This window comes from Columba livia, chromosome 16 (assembly GCF_036013475.1).
Source record: "Columba livia isolate bColLiv1 breed racing homer chromosome 16, bColLiv1.pat.W.v2, whole genome shotgun sequence".
NCBI classification, from domain to species: Eukaryota; Metazoa; Chordata; class Aves; order Columbiformes; family Columbidae; genus Columba; species Columba livia.
In genome coordinates, this window is record NC_088617.1 from 6491887 (window position 1) to 6509924 (window position 18038).

Here is an 18038-nt window from a genome sequence, read left to right on the forward strand (position 1 = left end):
ATAAAGTCAAATAATGCGTATGGCTGTTACAAACAGAGTAGCTTGTTTACTGTTTTTGTTTCTGACCCTTATTTTGGGCTCCTCTATTTTTCCTGAATATTTTGCCTTTGATATATGATACACATACAACCGCATCCTTGTTTTTTGCCTGATTTTTAACATCAATGTTGTGTATTCTCTTTGAACAGGCCAAAGATCTGTGTGTTGGGTTCCAGAGAGCAGCTTTGCATCCATCCTGAAGTGAAACGACAGGAGAGCAACCACATGCAGGTGAGAGCAGAGCTGGGAAAGCACGACAGCCAGAACATGGGGGGGTCAATTTGACACCGGGGCTGTGATTCTGAACTTGGACATTGTGTCACTATTGGAGGCAAAATAGAACTTTTCAGCGCTTGACAAGCCGTGCTGCCCTTGGCTAAAATGTGCTGTAATTTACAGATCTACATGTGCCGAATGAAAGTGATGGCTCGTGCTTGTCATTTCTATAACAATGTGGAAGGTGAGTCCGACTGTGCAGTAAAGCCCCGGTTTTTGGAGGGGGCGTTTGCTCGGTGGGTGGAGAAGTTTGAAGGTGTTGGCAGAGTCTGTGTGTGTGTGTGTTCTGCTTTGCGTTAAAGTGAAACGTTAAGAAGTGGGTGACTGATGATTGGGGCAACAAAGAATATGTGATACTTTTACCTGAGGTTGTGGTTGTAATGTTGTAATTTTTCACAGAAAAGAGTACAGAGAAAGAACTCATTGAATCAATCATGGATATCGAAGACTTGGTTAAAAATGGGAACAAGCACAGGTAAATGTTCCCTTCTAACCTTCCCCTTTACTTATGAAAACAATTTATCTGTTTATTTTTATTGATATCTTGGTGTGAGCTTGAGCGGCACAATGATGAGGGCAAAGTGGAGCAGCTAAAAATATTGCAGAGATGGCTTCCAACAAAATAATGTGTGCACTGAAGCCTTAACTTCTTCTGTTACTGCAGTTTTCGTCACACAGCAATTAATTTCAGTCCTGACTTGTGTCAAGACTGAATCGGATCAGGGTCAGGCTCACCAGGATTTTACTTCTCATGTGAGCAGAGGCTGCCAATATAATCTGACCTGACAAATGATATTGCAGGTTTGTTTCAGATCCAAGAGGATGAGGTGACTGATTTGTTGAGATAAAATAGTTTAGTGCAGCATTTAATTGTGTCCTAAAGGGCTGAAATGACGCTGCAGTACTGAATGCCACTCTTTCTCCTTGAATTTCTTTTTGTTCCCCTGTTTTGCAGAGTGGAACAGCTAAGTATTGTTTTCTATGCATCTTTTTACTTCTGTAAATACAGGTAACCATCTGCCCTAAAATTAAATGTGCCAGTTCCAACTCCTTAAAAAGTTGATTAGAAACCTTTGAGAGTATGAGACATAGTATGTTAATGCCGAATGCACTCGTCATGTTTCTGCAAGTGTTACTTCATAGTTTGTACTATTTTTATTTTTAAACAGAGCTTGTCCTTATTATCTCTCTCGAAGCCTGAAGCAGCAAGCAGATATTATTTTTATGCCTTACAACTATTTACTAGATTCAAAGGTAACATCTATCTTTGCTTTTAAATGCAATTCTTCTTCTATTTGTCTCATGTTGGTTTTTAGTGGATAAGCTGTGAAGAACTGATACATAGCAAGTGAATTAATTGTGTGGTATAGTTCAACACTAATCAAAACCCAGTTCAAATTCAGAACCCTAGAGGATGCCCTTTTCACAGAATCACAGAATCGACTGGGTTGGAAAAGACCTCAGAGATCATCGAGTCCAACCCTTGGTCCAACTCCAGTCCGTTTACTAGATCATGGCACTAAGTGCCATGTCCAATCTCAGTTTAAAAACCTCCAGGGACGGTGAGTCCAGCACCTCCCTGGGCAGCCATTCCAATGCCTGACCACTCTCTCTGTAAAGAATTTCTTTCTAATATCCAGCCTAAATTTCCCCTGGTAGAGTTTAAGCCCATGCCCCCTTGTCCTGTTGTTGACTGCCTGGGAGAAGAGACCAATCCCCACCTGGCTATAACTGCCCTTCAGGTAGTTATAGAGAGTGCTGAGCTCACCTCTAAGCCTCCTCTTCTCCAGACTAAACAACCCCAGCTCCCTCAGCCTCTCCCCATAGGTCTTATGTTCAAGTCCCTTCCCCAGTCGTGTTGCTCTTCTCTGGACCCGCTCCAGCACTTCAATGTCTTTCCTGAGCTGAGGGGCCCAGAACTGAACACAATACTCCAGGTGTGGCCTCACCAATGCAGAGTACAGGGGAAGGATCACTGCCCTTGTCCTGCTGACCACGCTGTTTTTGATACAGGACAGGATACCGCTGGCCTTCTTGGCCACCTGGGCACACTGTTGGCTCATGTTGAGCTTCCTGTCAATTAGTCCCCCCAGGTCCCTTTCTGTCTGACTGCTCTCCAGCCACTCTGTGCCCAGCCTGGAGCACTGCAGGGGGTTTGTTCTCTGAAAAGTTCTTTCCCACACTTAAGAAATTTCTTTTTTCGTTTGAGGCCTTTCTGTTTTTATAAAATTAGCTTTGCAGAATGTGATGCCCATGTTGTTTAGTAATAAGTTGTCTGTACTTCATGGACAGTGACTGAAATTCTGACAAACCTGTGTATCCTAGTCTGGTATAACTGTTGCTTGGGGGTGTTTTGGTGGTGTGTTTTTTTTTTCCTTATTACAATATCAGTAGTAATCTCCATAAACTTTTACATGATATGTTTTTATCACCTTCATTTCTAGAGAATACAATTCAAAATACATGAAAACCCAAATCTGTCTCACGAGCCAGTTTCCCAGTCCATCAAATTTTATTTGTCTTTGGTCTTTTTGTCCATTCCCTCGTTTTCTTTTTCGTCTTTAGAGCCGGCGAGCGCACAACTTGGACCTGAAGGGCACTGTGGTGATACTTGATGAAGCTCACAACGTGGTGAGTCGTTTCTGGTCTGTTGCCATTTTTCAAACTTCATCCAAAGAGAAAAACAGACCCGTGCCCTATTACAAACAGTCTGTAAAATCTGTGCTTAGCTATTGCAGTCATTGATGTTCATTATCTTGAATATTTCTTGCTTCTGTGACAGATAAAGCATTGTAGTTTAATTAACAGCCCTTGGACACTGCTGTGATTTTTCTACAGGCTGACAGTTTCTTCCTGAAGGGTGGGTCTCCAAATTAGTGAGGGCACTCACATCCTTGTTTGGAGAGTTCTCTTGCAGGGTGTTAGAAATCATGAGAGTGCCATTCCCGGAGCTCAGCTGCATCAGCTGTCCAAGGGCAGTAGATGGCAGATGTGATTCTTACTCATAGGGGGTTAAAAAAAAGGTGCTGCATGAGGAGAACTTCTACTTAGTTGGCTCAGAATTGCAGCCCTTTGCCTAAATGGTGGAATGCAAGGGAACATTTGAAATCTGTCCTTTTTTTCTGCCACATGAAGAACCTCCCAGCGGGATTTCTGCTGAACAGCTGCAGAGTTGATTTTCTGATGGCCCGTTCTCCTGTCCATGAACTGGAAAGCGTGCTGGGTTTGACTCAACAGAGCTGCAGAGTTGATTCCAGTGCACGCTCCTTTCATCAGAAAACCTTTTTTTCTGTTGAAAAATGGGTGGAAATCCAGTCATCATTTTGGGATTTTTTTTTTTTCCCCTTTTGTAGTGTTTTGAAAATAAGAATTGGTGCCTGCATGCAGAAATGAACCAGAACAGCTATTCTAGAACTACTTGTTTTGCAATAGTTCTCCCATGGAACTGTCTGTTCCAGATTAATAGGTGCAAATTTAGTAATTACTCTGACAATTGACTTATTTCCGATTAGGTTGTTTACGCATGCAGCTAGCTCAGCATTTTTTACTTTTAACTTAACTCTTCATAGCTATGGCAGTCAAATTTTTGTGTAGGTTAGTCCTTAATATTTCTCTTAATTCCTCAGGGAAAATTATTCTTTTCATGAACGAAAAAATTGTGACAAAACAATATGTAACTTATTTTTCAAGGTCATAGAGAGTTTTGTCAAACTTAGTTTGGTGAGTGTTCAAACCATTACTTTTTTAATAGAAATTCAGTGTGTTTCCTCCTTCTCTATAACAATATTTGTTCTGGTCTGTCCTCTGGCCTGAGCTGGAGATTATAATTGAAATCTAGCTTGGTTGTCTGGACTTTATCATGAGCAGATACCACACGGCGCAGTCTCGGTAACGCTTCTGTTCCTTGGTGTTTTAGGAGAAGTTGTGTGAGGAGTCGTCGTCTTTTGATCTGACACCCTACGATTTGGTGTCGGCACTGGATGCCATCAATGTCGTACTGGAAGAACAAGCCAAAGTAGTTCAACAGAATGAAATAAATGCAGAATTCAATATGGAAATGGCCAGTTCAGGTGTGTCGAGAACCACAAACCACTGTTTGCTGGGATTAGTGCTGTGAGCAAGAACTGGAAAATAACTTTTCCAAGCAGTTTCTGGAAAATCTGCTCTTAACCATAGATAAATAGTAGTTAGTTAGTAATCACTGCCAGACAAAGACGAAAAGATTTGGCCAAATCAAGGTGACCTGAGGGGTCATGAAAGAGAAAGACGAGTGGAAAACAGAAGATGTCTTTCCATTTACACAGTTCTAGCCTTTATATCCGTAACTTTTAAAAAGGCATAAAGAAACTAGGAATGGAACAGATGCAAAACATCCTTTTGACATCTTTCCTTTCTCCAACAGGACTGAACATGGAACTTGAAGATATAGCAAAGATAAAGAGTAAGGTTATTTTTTTGTATTGTTGATAATGGTTGTTGAAACAGTTTGAAAAGGTCAGCAACTAGAAATCTGGCTCATGTGGTGTTTCTGTAGACATTGCTCTTAACTGAGAAGTTCATGGATTGTCTCTTTTATTCAGAGAATTTTGTAGAATGTTTAGTTACAGTTTTCCTGAGAAGATGAGAAGTTTGGCAGATAAATAGATCACTTCCTTCTTTTCTAGAAGTTCCCCTGTTTTCTCATCTTGTCAGCGTGCTGGAAATGTATTTGTTGTGTCATTCTGCTGTAAGAACATGATGCTACATAAACTTAATAGCAAGAGCTTGACATGTCTCATGTTTACAAAAGATTTCCAAGAGCAACTTTCCACATTTATAGAGAGTTTAACATTTTGCTGACAACTGTGTTTTCTAAGAGTGTCACAGGCTTCATCTAGGAATTGAGGTCATGGAACTTCTTTAAAGTTTAATATGAATTTTTAGAGATGTTATCAAGGAAATTGTTTTGGATAATTTTGATTTGCTTATGGGATCAAGATAACAGCTGGGTTGCTGTCTTTGGTGACAGCCTTGGAAATAAAGTACATTTGACAAAGAGGTTTAGATGAGTCCCAGCAGTGAGTTTCTGTGAACTCTTAACTTTTTTTCCCCTCTTGGTTCTCTTAAAGAAATTCTTCTTCAGCTAGAAAGTGCTATTGATGCAGTGGAGCTGCCACCAAATGGTGCTGGAGTCACCAAAGAGGGAAGGTAAATTTCTTCTCATGAATATGTTGAAAATACAGCAAATTCTAGACCCAGGTGAAACTGGGTCTGCTGTTGGGATTGGTACTAGTATTCTAGTTTCTGGGAATAGTATTTATTCAAGGTTTGGGGTCTCCTTAAATCCACTTTCTGTAGTAATTACTTCTGGTGGAACTCCCTCTTAAAGTGTTTCGAGAGTAGAAATCTGATGCTGTTTGTATGTCGGTCAGATATTCTGAACGGGAAGAAGCTCTTCACTGTGCTTATTTCTAAACTAATGCGCATTGTACATCATAAAGAAAATAGTGGAAATTGCATGCAGATCTGTTTCTAAATTAATACCTCTCGTATGCTGTAAAGAAATCATGGGAAATGTGAAGGATGTGGTCAGTATGCTTTCTGTCATGTCAGTATCGTCTGCTGCCTATATAACCAAATACTTATTTTTATTCCTGTAAATTTTCCTTTCTCATGGAGACAAGAACGTGTTTTGCTGCTATATGGTGAAATTGTTGTTATAAAAGAATAATAGTAATTGCGTCCATGTGATTATTGACAGCATTTACCCGTTTGTGCTTTTTCTCTGTAAATTCCAGCTACATCTTTGATCTGTTTGCAGAGGCCCAAATAACATTCCAGACCAAATCCTCGCTCTTGGAGTCAATAGAGCAGATTTTACAGTTTCTTTCAGGCCGTAAGTGTAAATTTGCTAGTTGTTTCACTCAGACTTTGCTCTGTAATGTAAGTAATTAGAAGTTTTCATTGTTTGGAGGGAGGAGGAGGAAGGCTGCTTTGTTCGGATTTCAATTATAAAACTTTTAAAAGCTCAAATGTGACTCTGAGGACCCGTGTCTTTTTATCAAGACTTGCTGCGAGGTCCTCTGCTGGGAAACATGCTTTATGTCTGTTGATGCAACAGAACTAGTTTTAAGAACAGCTTTGTGTCAAAACCTGAGTGGGTACCAATATCCGTGCATACAGACGTGTGCACGTGTTGCACACAATGCTGTTTTTCTCCAAAAGCAGAAGGTTTGTGGAGTGGAGCTTGGTGGCATTTGCTGATGGTGCTTTTAGTGTTTTGATTTCTTCCCTGACCATGCGAGTTACAAAACAGGAGTGTTCGGAATCACATAATGAGATTTTTCTTTGATTTATCAAGCTTCTGTTCTACTGTCTATCAGCTGCTTTTTCTTATTTTGCCTTTATGCAAAGAAAAATCTCCAACTTCCACAAGCACTAAGGAAGTTATTTAGTTAGTTTGTACTTGCAGAGTCTTCAGGAAAAGCATTGGACAGAGGAAGCCCAGTCCATGGAGACTGGAACATGGGCTGTCGCTCCTGCCAGCGCATCCTTTGAGAACACATCTGTCCTTTTTCCTCAGCATCTTTCTCCTTTTAGGCTGCTCACGCTTTGGCTTAACATGTACATCTGTTTATTATTTCCTTAGTCAAATTCTCATCATCAGTGTCATTCATTACGTTGTTTTAGCTGCTCCTCTGGGGTCACTGTTTTAAGCAAACAAATGGATGTGTATTTGTGTTGTAAATGCAATTGTGTGTTATTCCCTCTAGGCACTGGGATATTTGTCAATACATCTGGATTGCATAAGCTCTCAGACATTATCCAGGTAAATTCTACATGTTACTTCTACACACGTCTGAGGGGAAGATGAGTTGGTTTAAAAAATGTGGGAAATCATTGGTTCCATTTTATTCTTGATTGTATGTACACTTGAGCACTGATGGAGTTTATGGGTTTTTGAGGAGAAAGCGGCTGCCTAATGGGATGGCCTACTTTGGTTTTTACCCAGGCTGTTCTTTTATAATTTTGATGTCCCTTTTTGGAGATGCTTGATGTGTATTTGTCTGGTTTTAGCCTCCACCAGGTGGAGCTGGCTCATCGAGCTGTTTCTAGCAGCAGTGCTTGGGAGCGGGAGACCTCATGAAATAACCAGACAGACTAAGGGAAAAATGCAAGCAAAAGATAATTTAACTGTATTTTCAGAATTTAATTATTAAATTAAGGGATCTGTAAATATCATCTTAGTGCCACAGGAACTGAATGTGACACTTGTGGGTATCTGTGTGGTGCTGTCAGTCCTCTCCCTGTTGTGCACTTGTAAAACATTGATTATTAAGAACCTGGCCCCCATAATATTAGAAGATACAGCGGGCCAGTGGCCTAAAATCTGGCTTCCCTCTGAACTTGACCCAAGCTCTAATATTCTTGAGTGATACTCCGAGGATAATGTTTGGAGAGCTTAAAGTTCAAACAAAATAGCATCTTCACTGTAGTGTTACATACTAGAAAATCTGCTGATGTTTGGGGTTATGTTCACTGTATTCCCAGAACTGGGTGATTTCAAAGCATCATCTTGGCCTGAGTTACTGGGCATCATGTTGAATTAAACGTTTTCCTGGCAGTGAACCTGAGTGCGTGGATGTGTGAGGGTCTGTTCACCGCGGCGTACACAGAATTTCATTTTTAAAGCAATGGTTCAACAAAACCTGTGTGTGTTCTGCTACAGTAGTAACAATTTGTGTACACTGATTCCAAAATGATTTGCACTGGAAGCCAAGTGTCACTGTCCTTTTGTGGGGAAGGTGAGGTTTGCTTCATTTCAGTTAAGTTTATATAGTTTCCCAGGGTTCCAAAGCTGAGAGATGATTCAGAAGGAGAAACCAGGTCTTCTGCTCCCAGTGACTGATGCCTACCAGTTTGTGTGTGCTACAGGACTGGAGATAATGGTCTGGGGGTGGATCGGTGAAAGGTGATTTGAAATGGAAGAGGAGCGTTTGCTGAAAGCTGAGGTCCCTGTTCTGCTGAGGACACGCACATGGGCAGTTCTGCAAATCATCTGCCACATGATAATCTGTTCTTGTGAGACGTTTCAGCAGGACTTGGTCGCAGTCTTTGCTGCTTAAACATGGTGCTTTCTAGTTACAGGGCCTTGTCATCAAGACTTAATTTATAACCAGCTGATCTTATTAATAAGATTTTACTTTCAGAAGAACACTTATTAAAATATTTTTTGTATAGCCTGTCTTTGGCTGTTTTTCAGAAGTTAATATTTCCAGGAATTGTACTTTTTTCCTGACTGGTGGAGAACTTGTTGCAACTAGCTGCTATTCTTATGAGCTTGGACAATTCCTTTTAAATGCCTGAATTAATTTTGTTTAGACAAATTAACAGAAGTTATAAATATTTGAGAACCACAGCTGTTTTCATTGAAGTTGCACTGAAATGCTGTACATTTGAAAAGGCAGCACCCTTAGTCACGATGCGTCACACACAGGAAAGGGGAGGAAGCAGAACTCTGCGCAAAGAGCTGGTACAAGCTTTTCGCTTAACGGATGGACAGCAAGGTGTGATTACATGCTGATTTGGTTTTGTTAAGCAGAATATTACTGTAGGGTACTATGGCCGAAATGTTAAACTAAGGGAATTCAAAAAGTTGTGACAATGAGAAAGCCACGTGGTTAGCAGGGATTACCTGTAAAAAATGCGTTTATTCAAGATTCTCTGCGTTTATTTAATAACAGCAGCAGGGAGATATATTTAAGGTTATCGCAACAGTAAATTTTATGGAGATACTGCTCATTGCAAAGATATGATATGGATTTTGCTGGAAACAGTTATTATTTAAGAGTTGTTATTTTTTTACATCTATTTTCTAGACAGTATTCAACATTGATCCTCCAGAAGGCTCAACAGGTTTCATGCCGCATCGGTCAATATCTAAATATTATAAGGTATGAGATGCTTTGTGTTCTACATTTTTCCTTGCTGGCGTGTAACACCTGCGCTTAGTGTATCCAGGCTTCAGAAGGACGTGGATAGTAGAGCAGATAACAGTGTTGATTACAGGGAGGACGTGGAAGTCCTTCCAGAAAACAAACACCAAAGGAACTGGGGTTAGTTTAGGTCCCAACGAAAAAGGGGAGCTATGCAGTAATTTTTAAAGAAACTGTAAAATGAAATTAGGGAAGTGCAGCAAATGTGAATTGCTGAGAACTTTGATACTGCATATTATGCAAAAATCGAGTGTTCTTCCAGTAATCTGTTCTCTTGATTTTACCTTATTACCAAGCAAGTACAAACAGCCACTAAATTTTCTCCCTAAAGTCTGTATAATTTATTTAGGGTTTGGGACTTATGGGCTGTGATGCTATAATGAATTTTAGGAACAGATTTATTTATTTTTTTAGTTAAAGATAACTTTCATTTTTAGTTTAAGACTAGATACTATTTTTGTTGCCAAATGAAGCAAACCTTTCTAACACAAGATTTTTTCCTAGTCTGCGTGTTTTATTCTGGTGGACAATACCCAAATAATTGGGTTCTTTGTCTCTGCTCAGGGCAGCCCATGAAAAGCTGCTCCCATAAACTGACTCAAAATGGCTGGTTAAAAGGTGATTCTTTGCTCCTTGTTAGATACATTAGGAAAGACTGGAATCAAAATAAGGGGGAAATAATATGACCGTACTAAGGCTAGAAAAGTGACACTGATTATGTTAACTACCTTTGAAATGTGCTAGCTTTTTTGAGGGATGAAGTGCAAGGTCATTTCTGTAGCCACCTCTAGAAATGCTGCTGCTGTTTTCCTTCAGGTCCATATTCACCTGGATAGCAATAATCAGAAGAAGAAACAAAGGACAGATCTCTGGAATTCATCGTCTGCAAAAAAACAAGGTACAGGACTCTCATCTTGGGGAGGCTCATGCAAAAGCTGGATTGAAAATTACTCAGCTGCTCCTTTTGATTCAAATAAGAGAAACCAGTTGTAGACATCCCAGTCTGCATTATTTAACTGCTGCGAACAGGGTGTCCTGGAGTTATTTCTAAAGGCGACATGACACAAGCAATCTCAGTACGATTCATTTTTGTACCAGTGCTGCTTTGTGTGCCGCTAGGGTTCTAGTACAGTTATTCCAGTGCAAGGCAATGATCTCCATTGTGGAACAGCTGCTGGTATTGATGTAGAGAAAATCTTCAGACCAGCCCAGAAGGGGAAACTCTCCTTCAGGACTGATGTTGAGATTTATGTAATGTTCTGCTATCCTTGCATCAGCTACATTTCCCTGTATAACTGTGTTAAACACAAAATTAGTGTTGCTAAGGCTGTAAATGCTTTTTACAAGGAGGAGATTCATGTACAGATATGATACTGAAACTGTATGCCAAAGGTTTTATAAGGGTAAATTCCATGAAAGTCCTTAATCTCTGCTGAAATTACTCATATGTAGTGGGTGAGGTGTAATTGGTTTGATCACTCTGAAACTGTATAGAAGGTTGATGTAATGTGTCAGAGAAATAACGCTTGAGAATGTGAATTCTTATCCAGAAAATGCCAGGCCGGAGCATCAAGACGCTGTTACCTGCTCTGAGATGTGACCTTCTTTTGAGCAACTTCCTAAGTTTTACAGGACATCTTATCACTTCTTGATAGTTTCAGCCTCAACTTTTCAAGCCTTGTTCAACTGAGATTTCTCCCTCTCTTTCCTCCCACCCATTTTATTCCTTATTCTCTGCAGAACTTGGTATCTGGAACTACCTCAGTATAGGTGTCTTTCAAAACAACATGCTTAGAAGAAAAGAAACTTGGCTTCTGAAACAAGGGCTTATCCTAAGGCTGCTATAAAGCAGCACTGAGCTTGGTTTTGTTGTTCTTCAACATTCATTCTTTCTGATATATATATATATATATATGTATATATATATAAAATAGTTAGGTGGAAAACAAACCATTCTTATTAGAGAAGACAGATGCAGATCCCTTTAACTAAGCCTCCTTAACAGGATGCTCTCCAAGGATCTTTGTAAAGACCTTGCCTCATAACTATCTACTTAATTACTCAGTACAATGCCCTTGAGAATGCAAGTATTTGTTTCACAGAAGTCCTTTTCTTAAAAGCAACGTTTTTCAAGGAATGAGTTTCCATGAATTTGGTGGGTTTGCATGTAACATTCCCTTAAATGTTTCCACAATAAGTTCTGTTCCTGGACCGAAGCGTGTTGTCTGGTCATCTGCACACGTTGTTTTCCTGAGATATTGCTCAGATGGAGCTTGAAGTTACAGGAATAGTTCTGAGTAGATTTTGCTAAATGTGTGAAGGAAAAGGCTAATAGAAACACTTTAGGTTTGTTGCATAATTTGGAGAGTTTATACCCCAAATCGGTGCAATAAAGTCAGAATTCTTCCGTAATTTAGTAGAAAGATACTGATACAGTGTCATAAAGTTGTATTGGTTGGAAAAGCCCTTCAAGATTATTGAGTCCATCCATTAAAACAGCACTGCCAAATGCTGCTTTTCAAATAAAACCACTATTTGCAAGTAACTATGCAACAGATGAGCAGTTTGTTGAGACTTGCGCTGTGTGTGAGCCTGGCAGAGGCCAAGGCAAGACTGCTCAGGTCTGTGGTTTCCTGCAGCGGTACAGCAGATTGTATGGAAATAATGGAAACCTTTTAACAATAGCCGTTTTCAAAGGATTTTGTGGAAATGACTCAATTGTCTAGAAACATAACTGGTAGGAAGCTCGGAACAGCTGATGAGATGAGCGCCCTGACCATGCGTCCTGTGCACGGGTGACACTTGTGAACGCGATACTGAATTGGGATGGTGTGGCGTGAAGATCAAACACTCTTCCTTTTGCTTTGCTCTAAGTTACCATGTTGGAGACTTAGCGTGAATCGGAGAGATACAGAATTTGCTACATTTTGGAATGTGATTCTTTTTGAATCTGGGCATCATCTGGATGGATTTGCCCATGTGAGATGAAAGGATAAACTAGCTTAGAATAAATTTTCTCTTGTAATTCTAAGCAGTAAGTGACTCACTGGGCACATCTTACTGGGGATTTCCTGAAACCGTCAGCTCCTTTTTGGAAATACAGTCTTTGAATGGAATGTGTACATTCAAAAGACATGTACATGATATGTGGATGCTATTTTTTAAATTGAAACTAATCATGCAAAGCAGAAACGGAAACAAACTGATGTTTCATATGGCTGCTCTTGTTCTTGGCGTAGACGATTGTTTCATCCCTTTTGCCTTTGTCTCTGAAAAGATGTGTTGAGATTTCAAGATGATAAAGCTGTAAGCTGAGCAATGAATGAAATACATGCTAGTGTGACTTATCCTTTTTTCTTTATGTCCTTTCTGTTGGTCATTCACACTATGCCAAGTTTTCAGTGTCACACGTCGTATATCCACATCCTCCAAGAGAGCTGAGCAGGAGTTGGAAGGTTTGGCAGTTGATTGTGGGAAAAATGGAAAGTTTAGATGAAAAGCCGTTGGCAATTCCTGATGGAAAAGGGAGTCTTATCTTTCCAAGCAAGAGCAGGGGTGGAGATATTTTTATAGTAACTTCAGTTATTTGTTGTTTATGCCAACGTTCTGTAGCTCTGCCATGCTTCCCCCTCCAGTTGTCCTTGACAGGAGGAAGTGAATCTGTGGATGAAGCCTGAGTAGTTTTATCTGCTCAATCTGCCTGTTACTTGATGACAAAAAGATCTGATGCTCTGTCTTTTCTATAACCATCTCTTGATTAAAATTATAATTAAGGTGTGAGGGGGTAATGACTATTTAAACTATATTTTGAATGGGCATAGTAATTAAATGTAGGGAGGACCAAAGCAGAACATGCCATACATCTGGATTTTTACCTTCAGATGCTGCCTGGTTTACTTTCAGCAGTTCAGATGCAATTTGCTATATGCTCATCATATTCTAATATTTCCACTTGCAGACTCGCTTCTTAGTGTTTTCTCTTTGTTTGATACAGGAAAGACCTTGAGCTACTGGTGTTTCAGCCCTGGGTACAGCATGCACGAGCTTGTTCGACAGGGAGTCAGGACGATTATCCTGACTAGTGGGACTCTCTCCCCACTCTCATCGTTTACAATGGAGATGCAGATGTAAGTGCCTGCATGTGTGAACAGAACTGTCACTGAAAAATCACAATCTGTTCTTGTGATTTTAGATTTTGCCTCAGGATTTCTGAGTGTTCTGGACTGGTAGCCAGTAGAGAATCCTGTAATGAATGGGATCTTGTGTGTTTCTTCAGCCCTTTTCCTGTTTCCTTGGAGAATCCTCATGTTATTGATAAACACCAGCTCTGGGTTGGGATCATTCCTAAGGGACCTGATGGAACTGTGCTTACTTCTACCTATGAAAGAAGGTAATGAACTTCCATGTGGAATTCTCCTTTGAAGTTTTGTGTTCTGACGTTTTGGGTTCTGCTTGCAGACCCCTGCCCTGCACCCTCATATCACGCTCAGGTACCAGCTCCCCGTCCCTTAGGGAGCAGCCCACCCTCATTGACACAGAGCCCCATCCGAAATGTCTTTGCTGAAGACTTAATTGTTTTGAAACACAACTTGTCTTTGCAACAACTATTTTTATGTTTAAAGCTTGTCACCGTGACTGGCCTGTCTTTCACTTCTGCATTGCCTGCTTAAGGAAAATACATCCGTTTGTCAAGCTTTTCATCATCATTTTTCTTGCTTTTCTCTGAGCTTTCATCATTTTGCCTATGTCTGTTCTTCAGAGTAGACAGTGCATCTATATTGCCAGCAAGGAAGGCCGCAACTTGATTTCACTGTAGATTGATTTCCATTGTGCAAAATACTGTGTGTCATTGGCATCTCTGTATACAATTTGCAAAGGCAGTTTGCTTTGAGCACATGGCAGAAGGTTCCGTGCTTGCCAGTTCTCTGAAGTTACTGGAGAGCAGCAGCACGTTGGTGCTGTGGTTAGGGGTGTAGTAGTTCTCTAGTATTTTGAAATGAGGAGCAGTTACTGGTGTGCGATACACGTGTTCTTCCATTGAACTTTTCTTCTGGTAGCGTACACATTTTTGTGTAATCACATTCTTAAATCTATTGCAATTTCAACTGCATAGACAAACCTCAAGCAGAGAATTTTCTAGTTGAGCCTGCTGCACGCCAGAGTTATTCTTTTTAGCAACACAGAAAAAATAAATTAAAAAAAAATCTCAAACAGCTTTTACTGAAAAAAGGGAGAAATGCCAGATACTCCACGGAACTGGAAAGGGACTCAGCAGTTGTAACTGATTTTTACAGAGAAGCAACAGTCTGGAAACCCCTCAGACTGTATTTTTCACTTTAAAAGCTTAGTGTCCTGTTTCGGAGTGTTTTGTTGCACTGTCTTTCGAAGGAGGAATGCTGGGGATTCCACCCCCTAAGGCCTAGAATACCTGTTTTTCTTGAACAGGGGAATTCACAGTGTCTGTGTTTTGACAATGTCTCTGTGGTGATAGGGGTATTTGTAGCTCTTATAAGTACGTTCTTTTTTGGTTTTCCATGCATGTATAAGTTTCCTTGGAAAACAGTGTATGGAAAAGGGCAGAGCACTATAAAGAAACATAAAGGCACAAGAGATCAGGTGGCTTTTCAGTGAGGGCTGGAAGAAATGGATAAGTACCGTTCATGTAGAGCAGTACTTTTTCAGTTGAAGCAAAAGTGATTTACTTGGCTGATGCCACATGTAAATAATAACCATAGTAACCAAATTCACCCTTTTTGCCCCTGCAGCCTCACCACACCTAGTTCATCAATAATTATTCTGAATGGTTGTAATGTTAGTCAGGCTTGACAGTACCTGCGGGTTTTTCTGGCAGAACTGTCACCTTTGAATTGCTGGTATTAATCATGAAACTCGGATGGCTGCCCGCTTCCTCTTGTTACATTTTGATAATATTAAAGCTTAAATCATCCTCAGTGCTAATAAGAAGAATTTAATAGTAACGTGTAGTCAAGCTATTACTAATTTTGTGTCCTTGGCCAGGGCACATGTCACAGGAAGGAGAGCACTGGGGGGTATGGACACGCTATTTGAGATGAGTATCAGAGGAAAAACAGAAAAGGAAATCCAGTGATGTTACTTGGTTTTTCTTCTTTGTAGGTTTTCTGGGGATTATTTATCTTCTCTGGGGAAAACAATTGGTAAGTGAAGTGTGTGGATTTCAGAAATGGGTTGTTGCACAGGATTTTTAGGAATCTAGAAGGAGGACATACTAAAGAAGATATAATGAGACAAAGAAAGGTAAAGGATTGCATTGCATATCCAAATGCTGTCTGGATTTGGATGCTTCTGTTTGCTCAGGCAGCTGCTCCTGTAATTGTGTGTGAAAAAGAGTTTGAGTCCTCGGTTTAGTATTTCCAAGTTAGGACTTCACTTTTATTAACAGGTGTTTGTGTTTGAGTGAAAAATGTGGTTCCTAAACACTGTCAGAGTGATGCAGACTAGAAAATCAGTGCACAGAGATGGTGCAGCAAAGCATCACTTGCAGAGCAATTAAGGATCACAAGCAGTTAATGCAATTTCTTGTTATATTGTTAAAGGCATTGTGTCAATCCTGCCTTACATCAGCATTTATTGTTTTAGTAATGTTTTACAAATATAATAGAACTGTAAAACTTTAACACATGAGGACAGAATAAAAAAGCATTTATGTAGCTTGGCTGAGATGCGATTGAAAGGATTCTATTAAATCTAGAATGGTTTGAAGGAAATGGAGGAGAGTGCTCTGCGGTGTTCAGCTTGGCCTAAAAGGTGAAATTAAGAGAATACTTTCACAAAATACCAGATTAATGTTGTTTTTTTTCACTAAAGTAAATACTATTTGGCTGGAAAACTCTGCAAAGCAACCTTGCGGTACCTCGTCTATTGATTTGGATGTTCAGACTGCAGTGGATGGAGGGGGAACATACAGCAGATGATTTATCTGTTTCATCTGTAGTGTTTGGCGTATCTCAATCTTTCATCCTGTTAACACCACACTTTGGAAAGCTAGTTAGGCATCTGTATTAAAGCTTTTACCTTGATGACAAGCTTATGAAATGATCTAAAAAAATGAAACAGCTTCTAATGTACAAACATTAATGTCAAGAAAGCAGAAAAGCTTTGGGAAGGATCCCATGCTGTTAGTTTATTTTTCCTCTGCATCCTGTGTGCTCCAGCCCAGGATGAAATGCCCTCAGCTACACACTTATCTCATTGCAGGTAACCTGGTGCGGGTTGTACCGCACGGACTCTTGGTGTTCTTCCCATCGTATCCCGTCATGGATAAGAGCCTGGAGTATTGGAGGGTACATTACTTGCTCTGCCTTTACTAGATGGTTTGGTTACACATGTCAGACAGTTTGTACTTGGGCTATCTAATCACGCTTATTGAAAATTGTTAATAAGTACATTATAAAATCTGAAAAGTAAAAACCCAGGTCAGGCTTCTTTTATTTTGTTCACAATATGCTGGAATCCAGCGTTGTAGAAACCAAATCCAAAAGAATCTGATTATCTCGTCTGGTCTCCTCTCAGAGTTACTTGATTTCACCAGAGTTCTCTACATTAAACCTCCAAATTACAGTTGGTCTGAGTGTTTCAGTTTTTAGGCAAAAAAATCCCCATATGAGCATTTCTCTTATTTTTAATTTGAAACTGTTGCAGCTGTAACTTCTGTAACCTCTGTGCTCATGACTTGAATGTCGCTGGTGAGACTTGTTAGAACAATTCTGTTTGAAATGCTCTTCTTCCTTCAAAGTGGGTGCAGGGACAGAGGTGGGACTGTGGAGCAGGTCTCTGGGAGGTGGATGTTGGGAACTTGGAGGTTGGAAAGAAAAAAAAGCAAATCTGTCATCTGTATAATATCTGAGATGCACCAACTGTAAGGAACTGCCGTAAGTGGTGTCAGAACCGTGTGTTTCTGCTTCCGTTTCCTCTGTTTGGCAAGAGAGGATCAGGCTGTGCTGGGGAAGTCTGTGCTCGCCACTCCTGAGCGTTTCTGTTCTTGTGGGCACTTCATTTGACATCACCGTTTCTGATACGTTCATTATCATGTTTCACAGGAGCATGATTTTGCTAGAAGAATAGAGGAAGTAAAGCCGATGTTTGTGGAACCCAGGAACAAAGGAAGCTTTGCAGAGGTTGATTATTTGTATTACCTACCTATAACATGTTCAGAAACTGTGTTGATGTTTAAATACCATCTCTAAAATGTGTTTGCGTGTAAAATATCCAAACTTTATCCTAGGATAAAATTAAGACTCTCTTAGAGCTTCTTTGAATTATAGTTCTTTTACGCATCCTTCCTATGCTTCCTTGGCTAGTTCTGCAGGGTAAAGTCTTCATTTGAATTCCGGTGATTTAACAGCAGTTGATGTACTTATGTACTGGGTAACTGAGGTGGTGGAAACTGTCACTTCAGCAGTCAGCAGCTTTTAATGTTCTGCACAGCATTTCCTCCCAGCTTGTCCTGCTTTGGGTGTTAAGGAATTGTGCAGTGTCAGCTCGTTTATTTAGAGCTGCTCTGTTTGCTTCTTCGAGTAAATAATGTTCTTGAATTACTTTCCTGGTTTGCCTATTTTAACCAAGGATCTGCAGAAGCACAGGGCAGACCGTGTTTTACATTCTCATCAGAAGTATCTGACTTTAACCTTTATGCTTACCTAGATACATTCTAGAGTCCACAGTAACGTGGGCAATTTCCTAAGCAGATGGCTTCTTACGTTTGCAGTG

The 18038-nt window shown here is 40.2% G+C and overlaps 1 protein-coding gene across 4 annotated transcripts in view; it reads left to right on the forward strand.

Moving 5' to 3' along the window:
* RTEL1 (regulator of telomere elongation helicase 1) overlaps nucleotides 1–18038 on the forward strand; it is a 43214-nt gene that overhangs the window by 3141 nt on the left and 22035 nt on the right. For all 4 annotated transcript variants that reach the window (XM_065032211.1, XM_065032212.1, XM_065032214.1 and 1 more), the window contains exons 5-21: nucleotides 189–270; nucleotides 439–499; nucleotides 715–790; nucleotides 1485–1569; nucleotides 2881–2946; nucleotides 4232–4385; nucleotides 4718–4756; nucleotides 5424–5502; nucleotides 6093–6190; nucleotides 7068–7123; nucleotides 9174–9248; nucleotides 10107–10188; nucleotides 13285–13417; nucleotides 13567–13680; nucleotides 15426–15466; nucleotides 16527–16612; nucleotides 17369–17446. In XM_065032211.1, the coding sequence (XP_064888283.1) occupies nucleotides 189–270; nucleotides 439–499; nucleotides 715–790; nucleotides 1485–1569; nucleotides 2881–2946; nucleotides 4232–4385; nucleotides 4718–4756; nucleotides 5424–5502; nucleotides 6093–6190; nucleotides 7068–7123; nucleotides 9174–9248; nucleotides 10107–10188; nucleotides 13285–13417; nucleotides 13567–13680; nucleotides 15426–15466; nucleotides 16527–16612; nucleotides 17369–17446 (1405 nt within the window). The remainder of the gene's footprint in view (nucleotides 1–188; nucleotides 271–438; nucleotides 500–714; nucleotides 791–1484; nucleotides 1570–2880; nucleotides 2947–4231; nucleotides 4386–4717; nucleotides 4757–5423; nucleotides 5503–6092; nucleotides 6191–7067; nucleotides 7124–9173; nucleotides 9249–10106; nucleotides 10189–13284; nucleotides 13418–13566; nucleotides 13681–15425; nucleotides 15467–16526; nucleotides 16613–17368; nucleotides 17447–18038) is intronic.